Source organism: Zootermopsis nevadensis, unplaced genomic scaffold (assembly GCF_977971745.1).
Source record: "Zootermopsis nevadensis isolate Lab colony 2312 unplaced genomic scaffold, Znev_1.0 Znev_ptg000017l, whole genome shotgun sequence".
Taxonomy (NCBI): Eukaryota; Metazoa; Arthropoda; class Insecta; order Blattodea; family Termopsidae; genus Zootermopsis; species Zootermopsis nevadensis.
Window position 1 is genome coordinate 15,385,058 of NW_028259149.1, and position 19,423 is coordinate 15,404,480.

At 33.5% G+C, this 19,423-nt stretch overlaps 2 protein-coding genes across 2 annotated transcripts; both read left to right on the plus strand.

The window, feature by feature from the left end:
• Nucleotides 1–118: 118 nt before the first annotated feature.
• SNRPG (small nuclear ribonucleoprotein G) lies at nucleotides 119–3,633 on the plus strand. The gene is made up of 4 exons (XM_022069396.2): nucleotides 119–314; nucleotides 403–425; nucleotides 2,524–2,648; nucleotides 3,471–3,633. Exons 1-4 carry the CDS (start codon nucleotides 283–285, stop codon nucleotides 3,519–3,521), a joined length of 231 nt encoding a protein of 76 aa, XP_021925088.1. The 5' UTR covers nucleotides 119–282; the 3' UTR covers nucleotides 3,522–3,633.
• Nucleotides 3,634–5,448: 1,815 nt separating this feature from the next.
• LOC110832418 (tetraspanin-33) lies at nucleotides 5,449–18,844 on the plus strand. Its single transcript, XM_022069393.2, has 7 exons — nucleotides 5,449–6,256; nucleotides 6,366–6,569; nucleotides 7,300–7,473; nucleotides 8,491–8,622; nucleotides 9,435–9,482; nucleotides 10,042–10,158; nucleotides 10,642–18,844. Exons 1-7 carry the CDS (start codon nucleotides 6,170–6,172, stop codon nucleotides 10,711–10,713), a joined length of 834 nt encoding a protein of 277 aa, XP_021925085.1. The 5' UTR covers nucleotides 5,449–6,169; the 3' UTR covers nucleotides 10,714–18,844.
• Nucleotides 18,845–19,423: the final 579 nt, after the last annotated feature.

The following is a 19,423-nucleotide window of genomic DNA, read 5'->3' on the forward strand; positions in this document are numbered from 1 at the left end:
TATGAAATGAAATGTTCTACATCCTTTGGTTGATTCCTAAGAAGGATCTATGGAATGTAAATAAACTCTACTCTCTACTCTACTCTACAGGAAGATCAAGAAAGTGAGATCTTTGGTTTGTTTCACTGCGAAGAGTTGAGTCTGGTAATCTGTGGCACAGAAAATATAAATGTTGTGTACGTGAGTGAGTGTGGGTTTGCGTTTCGATTGTGTTGATTTGTTTGATAACACAAGTATTACTTTGTTATTGTCTAATATTATAAGACTGATTAAGAAAGCGAAATGAGTAAAGCACATCCACCAGAGCTTAAAAAGTAAGTGGTGTATATGTGATTAACTTTATGCTTGCAACGTTTAGAATTCCATTTTCGTTATTCTAACTCTTGTACTTTATTTTTACAGATTCATGGATAAAAAATTATCATGTAAGTATTTATTATATTGTAGAAGCAGTTGAATTGTTCAAGTATCATTCTTAAAACATAATAATTCTTCTGCTCAGCACGAAATCAGGGAACTGGTCAGAATGTGCCAGCCGAATGTTGTTTTAAGTTATATGTAGAATAGAATGGAATAAAATAGAATTTTTATACATTCACTAGATTGTTCATAGTGCAAGATGTGGAACACGTCATAATATGAATACTAGCAAGAAGTATAAACTTCATAACAACTACAAATATAACTACATATTTGTTAGAACTGTTTGCATAAGTATTCGTAATATCTTCAATTGAAATCAATTCTACAAAGTAGAAGGCTTAAAATAAAATACAATCTTTCAGTGTTGTCTTAAATACATTTATATCATGATTTAGACTTTTAATGCTGGCTGGAACAGTATTGAATAATTTGACCCCTAAATAGTAAGCAAATTTCAGATAACTAGTGAGGTTAGGATTTGGTATATGGAGGTCATATTTATGCCTTTTTTATATCGTGTATGGCTTGATATCCACAATGAATGACAGTAATGAGAGTAACAATTCACTTGCAAGGGGAAGTACATTAAATTTCTTAAATAGTTCTTTATAAGAAACTTTTCTTTAACACTTGCTGTTATTCTGATTTTTTAATGTTAAATACTCTTTTGCTGTCTGTTGAATTTTCCTAGAAGGTAACTCCATATGATATGTTGGAATGGAAGTAAGCAATGGAAACTAAGAGTGCTTTAAAAATTTTGTGGCATGAAGGAATGGAAGTAATCAAAGTAAACTTGTTTTAAAAAAAGTTTTAGGGATTTTGTGACAAAGCATACCAAATTTAGTTTGGGGATAATATATTCAGTGTCACTATATCAAATCAAATATACAAACAAATGTTTTGCACTTTAAAACATAATTATATCTTTCCAGACACGTTTCAACCTCATGAGGTTATCATCAGTGGCATATTAAAATCATTCCATTAACATATTGAATCGATATAGTCCATACAACAATATGCTGTCATAATGCATTGTGTGTAAAGATGGTGTCCTGCTCCATTATGTCATGTTTGTAATACCACATTTTGGGTTCAGGAATCTTATGGTTTATGTAGCACATGAACTAGTGTATTGTCCCATTGAGTCACGCATATGTGCTGGGTTGCGTCGTTCTATTTGAATCATTTTCAAATGAATACCAGCTGTTCTCTTTGAATTAAAGAAGTAGTTCCATTTACTATCTATGACATTATTAATTTTTTCTCTGCACCTTGACAGAGGTATGATTAGCCATGCAGCCTATGGTAATGAAAGAATTGCCAACCCCTGACTTAACCATTGCCCAGCTTCACCTTTAATTACATAAAAATGTAATTGGAATCACTAAATTCAGTTGTCATGTTTTTAAAAATAGCTCTACGCTTCAGAAGCTGGATCTGCTTCCGTCCTCAGGTTAAAAAGGGGGAGAGGGCACCTACTTATTTGGGTCTGATAGAAAGAGATAAACTCGATCACTGATCCAGTGGTTTAGGTTAGCCTGATTGTAACATACCATTGTCAGTACCCTTTAAAATTGACATAAAAATGTAGTTTCACTAGTAATACATCATAATTCACATAATCAGATGCTTCACAGAATATTTCACTGATGTGTATTTTATCATTAAGGTTGCGTAAGATTTCATGTATGAATTTTTACAGTTCTTTATCAGTATTACAAAATATGCCTTTCTGGTGAGACAGCAATGTGCCACTAAAAGGTTATGTAACAGTCCAGTTACTGTGAGCTGAACAATTTTGCGGTAAGGAAGCTTGTGTGTCAGATGCTTCTGTAGTAGTTCTGGTGACCTGGAAATGGGTGCACTTCTACAAAAGCATGTAGCACTCAAAGAATTAAATGGACATTTTATATAGAATACTGAATATAAGTGTAAACATTCATCTATGGTAAGGAATTCTGAATATTTTATTTATTATTATTGTTATTTGTTTTGATAGTCTTATAATATATACTTTTGGCTATAAGGCAGGAAGTGTAGTATGTTTACGTGTTGTACATTATTTTATTATAACTTGAGATGGTTTTTTTAAAATAGTGAAGTTGAATGGAGGACGACATGTTGTTGGCATTCTTCGTGGCTTTGATCCATTTATGAATCTTGTTGTGGATGAAACAACGGAAGAACGCAAAGATGGCAGCAAAAATAATATTGGCATGGTGGTGAGTACTGTCTAACGGGTGAATTGTTAATTCCTAGCTCAGTTAGAGAAGCCCTGCTGTTGGCTGGATTACTAGGGATTGACTTCTGACAGGTGCAGCGTTTCTCAGTTGTCATCTCGTCCAAGTTGCCTATGCAGACCATCATGTATTCTGTATAAAGAGTACTAAGGTCTATTTTCCCAGAGGTTAAAGTGGCTGGAGCATGAAGCTTACTGCTAGCCTCCATCAATTGAAAATGTTAAGGTAAAGGTTGGAGACATATTTATTCTTCAAGAGACTAATGATGTCATGTGCCCAAAACAAATGGTTTGAGTTAGTTCATCAGCAGTTAAATTGGAACAAATTGAAAGTGGACTACCTAAAGAGGCAGTTGGAGCAGAAAATATGCATGGATGTCAATATTCAGGTACAAAATCTAAAAGATTCTTACTGAAGAGCAAGAAGATCAGAAATTGAGGATGGAGGTTACAGACTACAAAAATGGTAATACTGTTCTAATTGATAATATTATCCTTGCAATAAAAATGAATGCTCCCATGCTGTCCATATAGGGCATTATGATGATAAATTGGTGAAGTATACAACCATTCCAGAAAGTTGGTACAGCAAGAATTATGCCCTTGAATGTGTGGAGTGCATTAACCCTGTCATAGAAAAACAGCTTCTGCATGAATTTCAGAAGTCTAATTCATATGTTGATAGTAGATGAAAGTACAGCATTTTATTTCTCACAGTATTTATAAAAATGAAGATATAAAATAATAATCAAAACTCTTATATGATACACATTAATGTTTGTAAAAATCATTATTTTGTTTGCAGGTGATTCGGGGAAACAGTATTGTCATGTTGGAGTCATTAGATCGAGTTTGAAAGTCATACCTTCCAAGAAAGTGTCAGCTTTAAAAATATAATGTGTCTTTTTTACATGTGTGGTTGTATGTAGCTAAAGTTATAATTTCCAGAACATAAATCTCCAACTTTTTATCAGGTTTTTATTTTATATTGTCCTTTTTCCCAAATCATGTTACAAATATTCTTACTTTTTATATCTTAATTGCGTCATGTTTGTGTTATATCAATACATATATTTATTTTTCCAGTCTATACACAAAACTGTTTTAAAATAATGTTGTTAAAATTATTTATAACATTTACAATATAAATTGCATTATGTTATATTTCATGGCGCTTTCCTGTGTCGTATAATATTACATTTATCGCAGCGCTTTTGATTTCGACGACATGTTTCGATGTTTACCACATCATCATCAGGCTTATCAATTCATATATTTTTAAAAACTATTGTACATTTGTGCATTGCATTTATTGATTTTTAATTTTCAGTCTTCATCTTGAGTTGCAGTTTATCGTCTGTGGATATCAGACGTCCGACACATCACAATACAACCTGATAACGAACATCAAAATGCATACTACAAATCAAGATGAAGACTGAAAATTAAAAATCAATAAACACAATGCACAAATGTACAATAGTTTTTAAAAATATATGAATTGATAAGCCTGATGATGATGTGGTAAACATCGAAACATGTCGTCGAAATCAAAAGCGCTGTGATAAATGTAATATTATACGACACAGGAAAGCGCCATGAAATATAACATAATGCAATTTATATTGTAAATGTTATAAATAATTTTAACAACATTATTTTAAAACAGTTTTGTGTATAGACTGGAAAAATAAATATATGTATAAATATTCTTACATTCTGCACCCTCTAATATGAGTTCTTTTACTGCTTCGTGTATTAATACTGAATATCTGAATGAGAAGTAAAAGTCACATGGAAGAATAGGTGACAGAAGATCTGGAAACAGGTGGACCCTCATCTTGAGTGTTGGTATGTGTCACATTGCATAGTTTGGTCTTTACAGGAAGGAACAGTCACATTGAATTCTTAAAGTCAGTCTATGTACAAATTTTGTTATTCAGGTTACCAGTATTTTTCACTCGTTTTTAGTAACCAGTAATTTATATTCTCGGAGGCAGATTCCTTTAGTTATGCTAGCAGGTGTTGTTTTCATAGCAGCTGGTAATGGATAAATTAGACATTTTGAATGAAACGTGTTAACATTTGAAAATAAGGAGTGTGATTTCATCATTGTGTTTGCAACTGTACCTAGTAAGCAGTGTTTACATAAACTGGTAAACGAATTTGTTCTTTGACGGCTGTACAGTATATGTAAAACGATCTGCGAACAATGTTAAACACGTGGACCAGATTACAACGATCTTGGACTGGCCTTCGAGTCAGACAATTTTCAGAATGAAGGCTAAATAAACTCTTAACCGACTTGTAAACGAGACCGGTCAGATGTTTCGAAGTGACCACGGATCAAGATTGATTGGTAAGCGAAACGGGTTCGGGGACGAACGCTGATGAGATGGACGACAGTTCTTTGGAACCGAAATTCGAATCTAAGTAGTACCTTAACTGATTCGTTCATTTTTATACGTTCGTTCCGAAATGCTTCGTCATTACTGTGGTGTATGCCATGTGTAGGTGATCCCTGTGTTGTCGCAGACGTGTTTGCTCTGTGGTGTGAAAATGCTTTCTTTCACGTGTTGTTTGGTGGAACTGCGTGTTGTCAATATTTTGATGATATCTTAATTCATAATTTTGTCCTGTTTACCTCCATTTGGTAATAGCGTATCAGCCTAAATGACAATGCTCGCTCGCTTTGCTAATTGAATTACAGTTGTGCCGGTAGATGGTAGCAGGAGGCTTGATTAGTTCTTATGTCAATCGGGTGAGTGTATTTTGAAACACGGAAATATTTCCTTCTCCATTTAATTTAGGTCAGAGGGTTGATATTTAAAGAGACTGGAGAAAATTGTATTGATGAGGAGGTCCATAATTTGTGCTCCTAACCAAATAATATTGGGAACAAATCAAGGGGGATGAGATGAACGGGGCATGTAGGGCACATGTCAGAGATAAGAAATTCCCACAACATTTTGAGAATAAAACGTGAAGCGAAGATACCATTCTGGAAGCCAAGGGTTAGATGGTAGGATAATATTAAAACTGATATTAGGAACCTAAGTTCGGAATATGAGGAGTGGGTACATCTGGTTTAGTATAGGTATAAATGGCGGACTCTTGTGATTTTGTAATGAGCTTTTGGGTTATATAAAAGGCTGGGGAATTTATTTTTTGTCGAAGCCTTTTATTTAGCTGCTCAAGGATTCATTTCTATGAAGTTACTTAGCCATCGGAATACTGGATCAGGAGATCTAACATCGAACGCAATGGGCGATTGAATGAAATTGAAGAAGAAGAAGAACTTACACGATATCAATATGATTCATTAGTCAACTGGTTATACGTTGAAGTTATTTCCGTAGTTTGTGTTCGCTGTTATTGCGTATACTGTGTTGCAAACAAGTGAGATGATGATGGTGGAGGAAAAGAACAATTAGTTTTTAAGTGTTTGTGACCACAAAGGAATGGGAGTGGCTTTGATGATTTGAAAGTTCTGTCAGAAGAAAGATGCATCGACGACGGACACCAAATAATTTTACATACGTTAGTTCGTGTGTTAAGTATATGATATTCCTTCTCAATTTTATATTTTGGGTAAGTTTAAGATGATTCTGTTTCAGTTACAAAATAACGTGTTGCCCATAACAATAGGTCAAGGTTAGGTTAATGTTAACTTTTCTACTGCAATTTTACAATTTTGCAGCTTTTTGGTGGTCTCCTTATTGGTGTGGGACTATACGCATTTGTTGATAAATGGCAGGCAACAGGTTTGGTAAAAGTGGAAACTGTGTACGACGTCATCCTGAACATTTCACTTGTTATGGTGATTGCTGGAGGAGTCATCTTTATTGTGAGTTTTGCAGGTTGTGTTGGCGCTCTTCGGGAAAACACCTGTCTGCTGAAATTCGTAAGTAGTGCTGTTTCTGATACTGTTTCTATATGATCTGTGATTTTGTATTGTCATGAAACAATGTAATTGCTGTTATGGTGGCAACTCATTTCCCACTCACCTCTTCACATTTACACATGCCATAGATTATTACTGCTCTGGTTATGTGCTCTTATAATGTAAAGGAAACAGAATTAAATCAAAAGACTAGTTCTTGCCAAACATTGTGTTATAATGATTAGCACTTCTGTTCTGCTTCTTATTCATGATGTCTTTGTTTCGAACATTAACATAAAAACTGGCTATTCTAATAAAGTTTCTTGTGGTTTTCTTTAGCCTGTCCAGGCAATGCTCAAGCATTATTTTAGAATAGGCCCTGACAGTGCACACACCATTCTCAATTCATAACCATCCCATTCAGTATTATATGTCTTATCCAACTAAAAAAACATTACAGAACAAACAAAAGAACAGTACTGTCTCCATTCATGGTACGGATATGAAGCTCCGAAGGATTACGTGGTATAAGTAAGATGAAAGAAGTGGAAATATTTTCCATTTCTTTGTCACACATAAATTGAACCATGATGTTAGTATTTCTATAATGTAATATGTATGCTTTTGTCATTGAGATAAAAGCTGTTATTTATTCTAGCTTCAGGTATGTAACACTGATGTGATGTTTTTTAAAAGATAATTAACATAATATTATGCAAGATTAAAGCAAAATTGTATCTTTTATTTGCAGTATTCCCTGTGCCTACTAATATTTTTTCTCCTGGAAATGGCGATTGCCATCATGGGATTTGTTTTCCCACATACGATGCAATCTGTACTTGAAGAACAGTTTACTGATAAGATTATACACACATACAGAGAAGATGTTGATCTACAGAATTTAATAGATTTTGCTCAGCAAGAGGTGAGTATTTTTTATTTTGAATTTTACTTAGGAAGTTGCTTTTTGTGTGTTTGTATTGACCTCTTTCTAGCTTAAGTTTTCTAATGGTCTTTCTAGTTGCCATCTTTGGTTCTTTGTTAAATTCTGTCTGTACTTCATTCTGCCACTATGCAGTCTTTTAATGTGACAAGTCCATTTCTTTCTGTAGTCCAAAATTGTCCTTATTTTATCTAATTATCACATGCATTTCAAAACAAAGTAATTAACCCCTTGTGCCTTGCATTCAAGTGACACTGAATGGTCACGGAATCCAATTTAAATTGACAGGCGGGTTAGTCTATCTTGAAAAGTTTAGTGAATTAGACTGATAAGATAGCTCTGTGGCATTTTGCTGTGCATACAAGTCTGGCCTATTATTAATACATAAGCAGTAAAAACTTGGCAGACTTCATTACTGTACTTTAAGAAATTACTAAACATGATGTAAATCTGATTAAAATAATGTATTTTATTCTTACTCATATTATTTCCAAATATTTTGAGTTAATTACAAAACCAAGTCCATTCAGCCTTGTTCAACTGTAATTTAACACTTAGAACCTTTCCCTATTTCACTCTAGAGTCTTCAGGATATCACGCTGTATGGAAATGGTTGCAGTCACTAGTGTTTCAGAGTCATGCTACTTCAGGGTTGACACAGGTTCTTCTGAAAGATGTATGGTGCAATACTTGAAGGACTGCATTGATTATCAATCACTGTGCAAACCTCCCTAATTCTTTCTCTTCTTGCATTTTCCTTCACTTTAGACTATAATCTTATTTCAATGTAATTACAGTGATTCAACTTTTTTCTTTAGATTTGGTATAATAACTACAAGAAATTTGTCATTACTTGCAGATTAATTTTGTCCCTTCCTATTTAATTTCTTGTAGATAAGGCATTTGTAGTAGAAAGAATGTGTTTTGTATAAAATTATAAATACATATCAGAAAACATTTGTTGCATATGGACTTGGTTTTTATTGTATTTGTTTTTAGTTTCGATGCTGTGGACTCACTTCTGGAGGCTACATGGATTGGTCAAAGAATGAGTATTTCAACTGTAGTTCACCAAGTGTGGAGAGATGTGGCGTTCCATTCTCATGCTGCATGAATGCAACCGATATTTCTGTAAGTTTTTTGTCAAGTTCCATTTTGATTGATGGTGTATAATTTGTTAGAAATCCTTAGGTAGAATTATTTCTCAAAGTGATTACATTCTCTTTAAAACAATTTCAGGATCAAACAGATTCATGAAGCAGTGATGCCGTAGACTTTTCTTTGTTAGGTATTTGTGTTTGTCTTGGCTACTGACTGTCCTGATTGTAGTTTATCATAGTGCTCCTCAGTTTCTCCAGACAAATGCCTGGATAATACCTTTAAATTCTTATCTGTATCATTTGTGGTCATCCCATCTTTTTGAGCCTCACCTAACTTCTACAATTTAAACAATGTCATTAAATAACCTAAGAATAAAATTGTTACCAGGCTTTCACATATATATTCTCATGTGTTCTTTCTGTTGGAATGATGCTACCTGTTGATGATTTAAATTGTGTTATGACCGGACATTTAATTTTTTAGCATACAGGTAGTTTACTGATTCTGATTTGCATTATTTTCCAGCAGCATTGATAACAAAAAGGTGAATAAATTTTATAATATTTTCTCAGGCAATCAGCTGTGTTGATGTATTTGACTCAATATTAACACAGCTGATTGCCCAAAAGAATTTATAAAATTCATTTGCTGTGAAAGTGTTAACTTTTACATGAATAAATTTTGACATTGTTCTTGCCTTATATAATCTTTGTTCAACATACTTTTATGTTTATAGGTATTTGTCCCTGGTGTAAATCAGAAACTACCTGTACTAAGTTTTAGGACCTAACAAGTCAGTTCTGTATAGATATATGTATATTTTTTGTGCATTGTTGTTTCAGAGTGGCCTAATTAACATCATGTGTGGTTATGGAGCTCAGGAGTTTCCAGTAAGTTACATGAAGTATAGTAAAGTATATATAGGCCCTGATATCATGATGATAGTGTCTTATTGGTACCACATACCCTCATCTCCATACAGTTGATGAATGGTGGAAACAGCAGATTCTTGAATGTGTATATATCTTTTTGAAACACTCTGTATGTCACCAATCCCAGTATTTCTTTCCTTTTAATACTGTTTTACAATAAATTATACCTTTGTAATGTGCCACCAATAATGTTGCGCAAACATATTACAAAAATAAAATTTCTTGCATCACAAGTTGATTATGAGATTTGACAAGTTGACCAAAATGGAAAACTAAGGGTGAATGGGAATGTTTAAATTACAGATGTTTGTTTTCAGCCATTGACTGATGTTTCATTGCCCTCCTGGTGAAAGCTTTCAGATATGATTTATTTTCACTTAAACCATGCTCATGCCTCTTGAATTTATGCCGTACAACCCAAGTAGTGCAAGCTGTCCATGTTAAGAATTCCAGCGTTAGTGGATTAACATAATGTAGAAGTGGTAAGACACTTGGTTTTAATGATAAATTTTTTTAGGTTGCCGAGGCTGCTAAGAAAGTATGGACAAGTGGTTGTATCGAGATTGTTAGGTCTTGGGCTGAGAGGAATCTATATACGATAGCAGGTGTGGCCCTTGGAATTGCCTTGTCACAGGTAAGCAGATGTGAATGGAGATACCAATTTATATTATTTGGGTAATCAGGTAAAGGATATTGTTGTGGTTTGAATGTGCAGCGTGAATAATAACAATAAATGCATATGCAGTTATTTTTTTTTGGGAAAACAGACAGTTAGAGGAAGAAAATGTGAGGAGAGGGTAATATTAAAATAAGTAATAAACTGTGAAGATTGGAAGTGGATTGAACTGTCTCATGATCATGTCAAATGGCAGGTTTTGATGTGGCGGGGTTCAGCCTGTATGTTCTGATAATGGAGAGTGAACAAGTTAGCCAGATGTGTTTGAATATGTAACTGGTTTTACTTAAATTTATGTTAAGATTTTAGCTGACGTGAAAAAAAAAATCCAAATGTCTTTGAGTACTGTCGTGTTGCTTTTGGTGGAATTAAGTTACAGTTGAAGTTATGTTTGTGTATTGACTGTAACATTTATAGCCACGTGTTTATTGTTTCTTATAGTTATTTGTTATCTACCTGGCAAAAACCCTAGAGGGTCAAATTGAACTTCAGAAATCAAGATGGATCACATGAAACATTGCCTACCGTCTCGGATGAACATATTAATGTGAGGTAGGTCTGTATATGTAATACTGTCACACTTCTTCTGGAACATTCAGTGGCAAAATATTCATCTGGAGTGTAATCACAGCATGTCTTAGAGTCAGCATCAGATTCAGTTTTCAGCTCTGAAAGTGACAGTGTCTTATTTTTATTATGTTTCATGTGTGGACCAGTGTTTACAAATTTGGGTTTTGTGTAAGAGAAGATTTGTGCAAGTTGTTGGAGTTTAATGGTGCTGTGCAGCTTTGGGCTTGTTTTTCTCTTATGATGCAAAGTAGGATTTGTTAATTTAGATCTGATAAATTTTTCTATTAATTTAGAGTAATCATATTTTACATAATTTTATCTGCAATCTTTTAGTGGATTTTATTTCTCACCAAGGCGAATTTCTTTTGTTATTTAAGGTAACTGTGAACTGTTTAAATCACTGTGTCTCCACTTGAATTATTATAAAAACAAATGGTGCAAAGAGCACAGTATTGTAAATATTTTTTACAATCTTATAAAAATTTTAAATAATTGTTTTCAGGTTTATCAGTGATGTGACTGAAATATTAAGTTTGCATTTTACCATTTCACATCAGCATGAATCAGAGTTAGAATACTGCTTATTCCAATAAAAAGTATGTACTTCATACCACACCTCTTAGTATTTTCAGTCATTTTTTATTTTGAGACCTCAGAGTTGATGACAGAGATACGTTTGTTTCTTAGCAGGGGTTTCTGGTGTTCCCAACATCTGATAAATGTTTTACTGAGGTTATCCTGTTTGCTGTGCTCTGGTTTTCTACTGCACATTCAAATCACATGTAACTTAGTGATGTTGTGAAAAGGTCCAACACATATTTTATATATGTCACTGCAGGTGACATGCAGTTGAAACTGGGGCCCTTACAAAGAGCAATAGGGATGTTTTCTGAAAATAATGGCATCACAAGGATTTTCATCATGAAATGTTCTGATTAAAATGCACATGTGACATGTGATAAGTACAGTGGAAATTTTAGTGGGCCATTAAAAATACCAAATGTTTTCTTATGACTTGTGGTTAAAAGAAAATATAAAGATAGGAATAGTTTAACCTTTTAAAGATATTCAGGGTGTAATTATATTCATGTTGGCATTTGAGAGGACAGCTTACACCCGAGTGGATGGATTTAATTTTTCTAGATCTTGCCTTTTGTGCATATGTTTATTCATTTGTGTAAAAGTGTATTATTAGGTACAGATATTTTACACTTTTAAATTTTGAAGGAAATTTCAGTAAACAAATTTCAAAGGATTTTCTAAATACGATTGTTTTTAGCAAGAAGATGTCATCTCTGGATGCTTTAAATTGACAATGCTGTGTTATTTCTGTAACTAAAGCATGATACAGTAGGTTGCTGTAATCTGTCATATGTTTTTACTTTCTCTAGCCACTAGCCAGTACTCGTAGTATAAACTATGAGTCTGTCCTTGTGTGCTTGATTTGGTTTTTCTCTTATGGCATGGTAACACCATGTATTGATGACTCCTATACTTTGTAAGCAAGTGTCAGTAAAGAAGTTTGGAAGATTGCTAAACACATAATGAAACATAAAAAATCTTTGGAGTAGTAAAATTGTCTTGTAGGATGACTCAAACATCCTACAAATCAAATACAAAAGTGACAAACAGTTCTGCAAATGCTTATTTTCAAAAAGAGTGAAGGTGATAAAAAATAATTATGTTCAAACAACATCTGTCTAAAGCCTCTGTTTTTCTTGTTACCTGGTGTTCTTCTGTATTTGACACCTACAACAGTATTCTCATGCTATTCCTCCAGGCAGATTGTCATGTTATGTATGTCATCTGCTTCAAAGCTGCTGCAGTTTTATAGCAGACTTTTTAAATTTATTTTTGAGGGGATGTACAGCTGGAAAACTGTGTATCTGTTAACAAGAACATGTTGTGTAGAGTGGTGTGGTGAGGGCTGAATGTTCTTGAAGTGTTCAAAAACCAAACTACTGATTTTTAGATGTATTGAATAGGATCCAGAAAAATATAATTAATGCAATCTCAGCTGAAAGCCCATCAAGTATTGGGACCAGTTTGCATGCGCAAGAATCAAGGGCATCTTTAGGAAAATTACATGTGTGTGCATATTAATGAAGAGTCTCTGTGGCTGGATATTTATCCTCTCATCCTGATTATAGGCTTAAACTTGTGGATAAAATTTTAACTTCCTGGACATTAATACTAGAGTTATAATAACCATTCCTGGCTCACTTCATTGGTGTAATGGTTAGTTCTGACCATTGCCGTTACAATCAAAAATGAAAGTATGTCAGTATTAAATTTAGTCACTTGAAGACCAGAGTGGAAACAATTTCAAGTATTGTGTTTATTAATATTTTTATGCTACATTAATAAGTTCTGTGGTGGCCCCTCACATTGTTGTAAGGAATTTTAAAATGTGTTTGCTTACACAAAACTATGTTTCGTGTATGCCATGTTGCAGGCAGCTTGCATGTTGGAAGGAGATGGTCATTACAAATGATTCTTCCTGTGTTTGACTGTTGCCAAATTGTGAACTAATGTTATTCAAACTGTTCCTAAAAGGTAACATTAACTTACGAAATAGTTTTAAGGAACTTTAAAGTAAATGCAGTTCATACAGTAAGACTGAGATTTTGGTCAAGTCTGTTGACTGTGGGCAGACATAACTGCATTGAAGATGTTACAGGTTCAACAGACATTGAAAATGTTGAGCATAATCATGATGCAGTGATTCAACAACTGTCACGAACTTACGAATCAGAACCATATATTGTTTCACATTACCATTACTTTAAATTCAAGCGGAACTGTTTGTCATAATAAGAGTTCAGTCTGTGCTAACATTGACAGTGGAGACACAGTGTTACATGTATTAATGTGAAATTATTTAAATGCAAAATACTGAATGAAAGTCACTTGTTTATCCGATGAATTTAATGCAACAGGAAGTAAGGAAGCAGTCTTTTCCAAATGTATACTGAAAATCCAAATTTGATTCTGTGTGCAGTTTCCAGGTTCTTATGATTTTAGCATTTAGCAATTTTTTTACCCTTGTAATGCTGAGAACAAAAAAGTGAAGTAATGAAATAAAATTTAGAAGCCTGGAATGCATTCTGTTTCGAAATGAATGTCATTTCTTACTTTGATTTATGCCAGTAATATATGAATTGACTGATCTTTTTCAATGTATTTTAGTACTGTAGTTTAAGAGGAAGGATATATTCAAACATTAGGTTTTAAAAGTTGTATATGGAAGCACAAAGATGTTAAACGTCTTGATTTTCAGTATTTGTGAGGGAATGAGTTTTTATGAGGGATGTGATAAAACTTATGTTCTTTATAAAATTGTTTGTTCAAAAGAAATCTGTCACAATGTTGAGTGCAAGGTGGTTTAGATAAGTTGATGTGTAGGTTCCACTATTATAGCTGTGTTTTCTAAACTTTTCTGTCAGGAAAACCCTTTTGGTCTTGAATGATACTAATAGAATTCCACTCTTGAGTTCTTCAGGGAAGATTCAGAAGTAAGGTCACTCCATTTCTAGCACTCTTGCATTAGTGTACTATATTGACCTTGCCAACATTAAGAAAGTTTTTTACCCAGGAAATGATGTGTAATTGAGGAGAAACAATATATATATATATATATATATATATACTATATGTTAGTCGCTTAAATCCTAGATGACATAATTAAGAAACTTCCATCTCATATTCCCTTATTGTTTAAAGAAAAACTCTTCTGTCAGTTGTTTGAGAGTTCTTATTTTTCACTCTCATATATCTTAGAGAGTATTAGCTTTTGGATTTATGACCTTAACTATTACTGTCCACAGTTTCTTGTGTTATTTTTGTGTTTTATTTCTTGATTGAATAGTGTCTCAGAAACATATGATTGTTTCAATTGTGTGCCAGTTTTGGTGGTGGCCAGCCTGGCTCTTCAAAATCAACTGTGTTCGTCACAAATTCTCAGGGCAGATGGAAATAGCCATGATCAAACAAACATCACATTTTTACTTAAAAGTTACTTTTCCATTGATTTCATGTTACAATTTAACCGTGAAGCCCCAGAGAATCCTTTGCAGAACTTCAGGGTTCTATTAAGCACAGTTTGAATGACTGGAAAAGTCTGAAGATCGGAACATTTCTCATGCCCCTTATACTTCTAATTAATGTAATTTTTATTGGGATTGTATCTTAGTTATCCTTTTGCCATGTGTGTATATGATTGAATTTCAACATGGATATTTAAGCTGAAATAGTCAGCTTGGTGTCTACAAAATGGACCAAACTGTAGATGAAAAGAAGGTGAAAAGAGCTATGTTTTTATATTACTCATGTAGCTTAGAAATTTTTAACTATTCTTGTTCTTGAACTTATATACTGTTACTCGTCTAGATATGTTAGTAATTGGTATAGTTGTAAGTAATTTTCTTTTCTTATCTTATGGCTTGGCTATTTAAATGTAAGAATTGAAAGCACACATTTGAAAAATAACACATTCTGTGTCCTGTAATGGTAAAAATATTTTCCTTCCAAGAATGGCACCTGTTAAGATAAAAAGTATAAAGTTTTGGATAGTTGTGGGCAGGAGGAACACTTACCAGGTAATAAACCCAAAAAAGACAAGTTGAATATGATGACTGTTTAGATTGTAAACATTTTCAGTAAAAGTTTGTCATCTTTTTAATCCATCTGGCATACTTTTTTTAATCTTCTTTTAGTAGTTAAGCTAGTTAAGCTTTTGGAAGAGTAGGTTACTGGCATTCAGCTTCCTATCTTGGTGAGAGGGATGCTCTGTTTTGGCATCCAAGAGTGCCATCTGGCTGCTCTGCAGCTGTGATATTTGGTCTGCTACTCCATGAGACAGCGTTTGTTGTGTGGCTCCCTCAGGCACAAAGCCAGATTCCCTCCTTTCTCAACTGGGCTTGGGACCTGCTTCTACAGAGTTATTGTTAAAATCTACAGATAGTTTTGGTGGGAGGTGTTAGGAAATGTTTCTTTCACTGATTTCAAACATCAGATAAATCCAGTTCTTGTTTCTAAGCAAGATATCTTGTGGAGGATGGAAAGGTTTAATGTAAAATATTGCCTTGTGCACATATGCTTGTCTGTTATTTCAGTGAATTGTGAATTATTTCTACATTAATATTCAAATAAATGTTATTTTTTAATCCTTTGTACCCAAGGCAGATGAAGATTTGGGTGGGCACTATAAAAAGAGGATCCACGTGTTTCATGTAGTTACCAACTGTTATTAAATCAAGGTTGGAAGAGCTGGGGAATTTGTTTTGGGAAATTTCTTGGAATTATGGAAGACTGATAAAAGGCTTAATGAAACTAGGTGTTGGGAAAATAGGGTGTGAGACTGTGAGCTGAAGTGAATTGGTTCAGAGTTGTTTTACATTCTTGAGCTTTGGTTTAAGGGGTGTGAAACCTTTAGATTCTGGTTCCAGAGAGTTAGGTATTTTTACTTACCCCCCCCCAATCCATCATTCCAAAAATGATGTGCCCTACATCTGCGAGCCCTCTTGTAAGTGTTCCCCCTTTTTTATTTATTCAGTATATCATAAATACATATATTGAATATGCATGCATTTTACCAATATAAGCAGTGTACTGTTTATGACTAATCTTGAGACTTGCAAGGAATGCAGGCAATCCAAAGCATTAAAGATTGACGCTATCTTTCCTCCTTCATCCCGCTTCCTCACTCCACAAGTCTCAAGATTACAGTCACAAACTATATCATGTATGACAAAAATGATAGAGGGTCTTAGAAGTTCATATAACTCATACCAGATGTGTGATTCATAAAATGAGTGCACTGGAATGCAATTCAACTAATTCATGTTTGCTTTCAGTTCTGTACAATTTACCATGTGTATACATTTTAAACGGATCCATCCACAGACTAACATGGGGAGCCAAATGTGCAAGCGTGGAGTTATTGGTTAGTGGATAACATAATTGTTACGTACTTATTAAAGTTTGGCCATATGCATCAACCAGCAAGCAGCATGATGAGTAAGAAACTAAAAAATACAATAATAATAATAATAATAATAATAATAATAATGTTTTCATACGTAAATAAGTGAAATAGTAAATAAATTGGTGTTCAGAATACTGGAAATGTTCAATTCCATCCATTAAATCCCAATCGGTTTTAATAAAAAGTACCATTTATGTAATTTTTTATGTATCATAAGCAGTGCAGCATAAGAGTGTAAATTATACATCCTGTAGTTGTTATTATGAAGTCTTTGGTCAAATTGTGTTGTTTGAAGATTGTTGGTTTAATTTTACCCTTTCATGGATGGTTTTATTGGTAACTATTTTATTGCATTTTTCATGTATTTTAAATTCTTATGTATGAAAGGCGGTATCAATAAAAAGTTTTACCACAAAAGTCTGAAAGATACGGCATGAGGTATAAAATACAGTGACCAAGAAGGTGAAATATACAGTACAATTTGGTGAAAATCATTCTGTCTTGTTGCTACGTGTCACATGATTTGTCGCATGATCTTATAGCCACATGAATGTGGCACATAAGATGCTGTGCTACATCAGATAAACATGATTGGCTAGACTGTAGTTGGCATGAAGATTGAGTGGCAATTAAGTACATGAGTTTATACCAAAATAAATGCTATTAATTTCTCATGGAACATACACAGTTTATCAGAACACATGGTCAACTTTATGGATAGCTGAAATAGACACTGATACTAGAAGGAGTAAAACAGGAAGAGTCACCATGTCATATTTTTTACCATATGTAAAATATATAGAGATCATGTCGTGTATGTTCTGTATATAGGTCGTTTTGGAAGTTAATTGGAGGTATACACTGGAATTATTCTTTAATGTTCTTTAAATTTATTTTCCTTCTTGCTTTAATTCTTTCACTTTGAACATGAATATTAATTAGTAATTCGTACCTAAAATAAAATTGATGTCTGAAAATTTTTGTAAGAAGATTTAGAAATAGTATTTTGTAATGTGTTGGGTTGCTAACTAAATATTTTTCAGATTAAAGGTTCTAGCATCTTGATTCCATCTGCACCTGTCATATTAATGTTACTGTGACATGATTTCCATTGATGATTGTCACTTAATTGACTCTGATATAACACTTTTGGTGTTAGATATGGCCGGTAGTGAGGTAAAATTTATTTATTGTTTTAATCCTTTGACATTGAATGTTCTGATTGAAAAATGCACTGAGATATTGCAAATAGACTGTTTTTAATTTTAATTTGGACCTAGTAATAGGAATGCAAGGTACTGTACATGGTCTAGATGTGAAATAAAGAGTTTGCATGAGAAACTTTAATATGGCTGTTGTCTGAACCAAGTTAATGGAATGGTTTACTTTGGTAAATGTAGTAGAAATGTATAAATTTCATCTGTTTGTGATATATTTATTATTAAGCATTAATTGTCCAAATACAAAAGATTGATTCTTAATTTATATGTACTTGTCTTTATGATAATGTAAGGATTTGTAAGGAGGTGATCATGGCCTGTGTGATAGTTCTATATTAGTGATAATACTGAAAACTGAGGAGAATAGTGGTATCCCTCATTGATTACTTTGTGAGAGATACCATCATTTAATCCACAGTTCCACTCTAATTTTCATGCTGAACTATTAAGTCCTCATGGTGAATGTACAAGAAAAACAATTGACAACTATTGCTGTAAAAAATTTAAAAGATTTACAGAAACCTGACAGACATCAGAACACATTTTTGCATCATTTGTCCTCAGTTTGTTAATACAGTTCTTCTGTGGCATTAATAGTTAGTGTTCCAGGAAGTCTTGGGGTTGAATCTCAGCCTAAGAAACTGTATATCCAGGCTGAGGCTGACCTTGGAATATATCATGATAGCCTCCTCCCAAATAATGACCTTGTCATTATCAGTCATCCATCTTATTCAAAGCTATATAGCTGCAGTTGAAACATGATTGTTAAATAACCTAAGAATCAATCAGACATTTGTAATGTTGTTTATGTTTAAACATGTGATTTATGCCTAATAATTAAAATTAAATATTGGTCACCAGCCATGAAGGCATAGATGTTTAATTTTTCTCCTCAGTATTTGTTACATTTATCATGAAGTTCTTTTTTGTTCAAGAAGAAAATTTTATGATAAATACTGAAAGATGGCTCCAGTTGTTGGAATGATATTCCTTGCAGAGTTCAGGTAGATGGACAGATTTATTTGCTGTGTACACTCTAAACATGATAGAACCGTAGCATTGGCAGCCATTTATTTCTATATGTAAAACTGTAGAATAACAGTAACCTTACATTTTAAATATCTGCCACTGTGCAAAGTGAAAAAAATAATAATACTAATAATTAGTAATTGTGAATATTTTATAAAAGTTGTAATAGGTAAAACAGGTTTTAGAAGATTATGTTGTAACATGTAAAGGCTAGTTACATTTACTGAAAGCTACGAGTGATATGTTATGGATTAAGTAATGCAAAGTCATTTTTCTGTGTATGAAGATATTTATGTTGAAAGGTATTGTTACCACTACAGCTGCTGCTGCTGCTACTACTACTACTACTACTACAACTACTAGTAGTACTGCATATTTAGTTAATGAGACAGTGCTATATAAAACCGTATAATTGGCC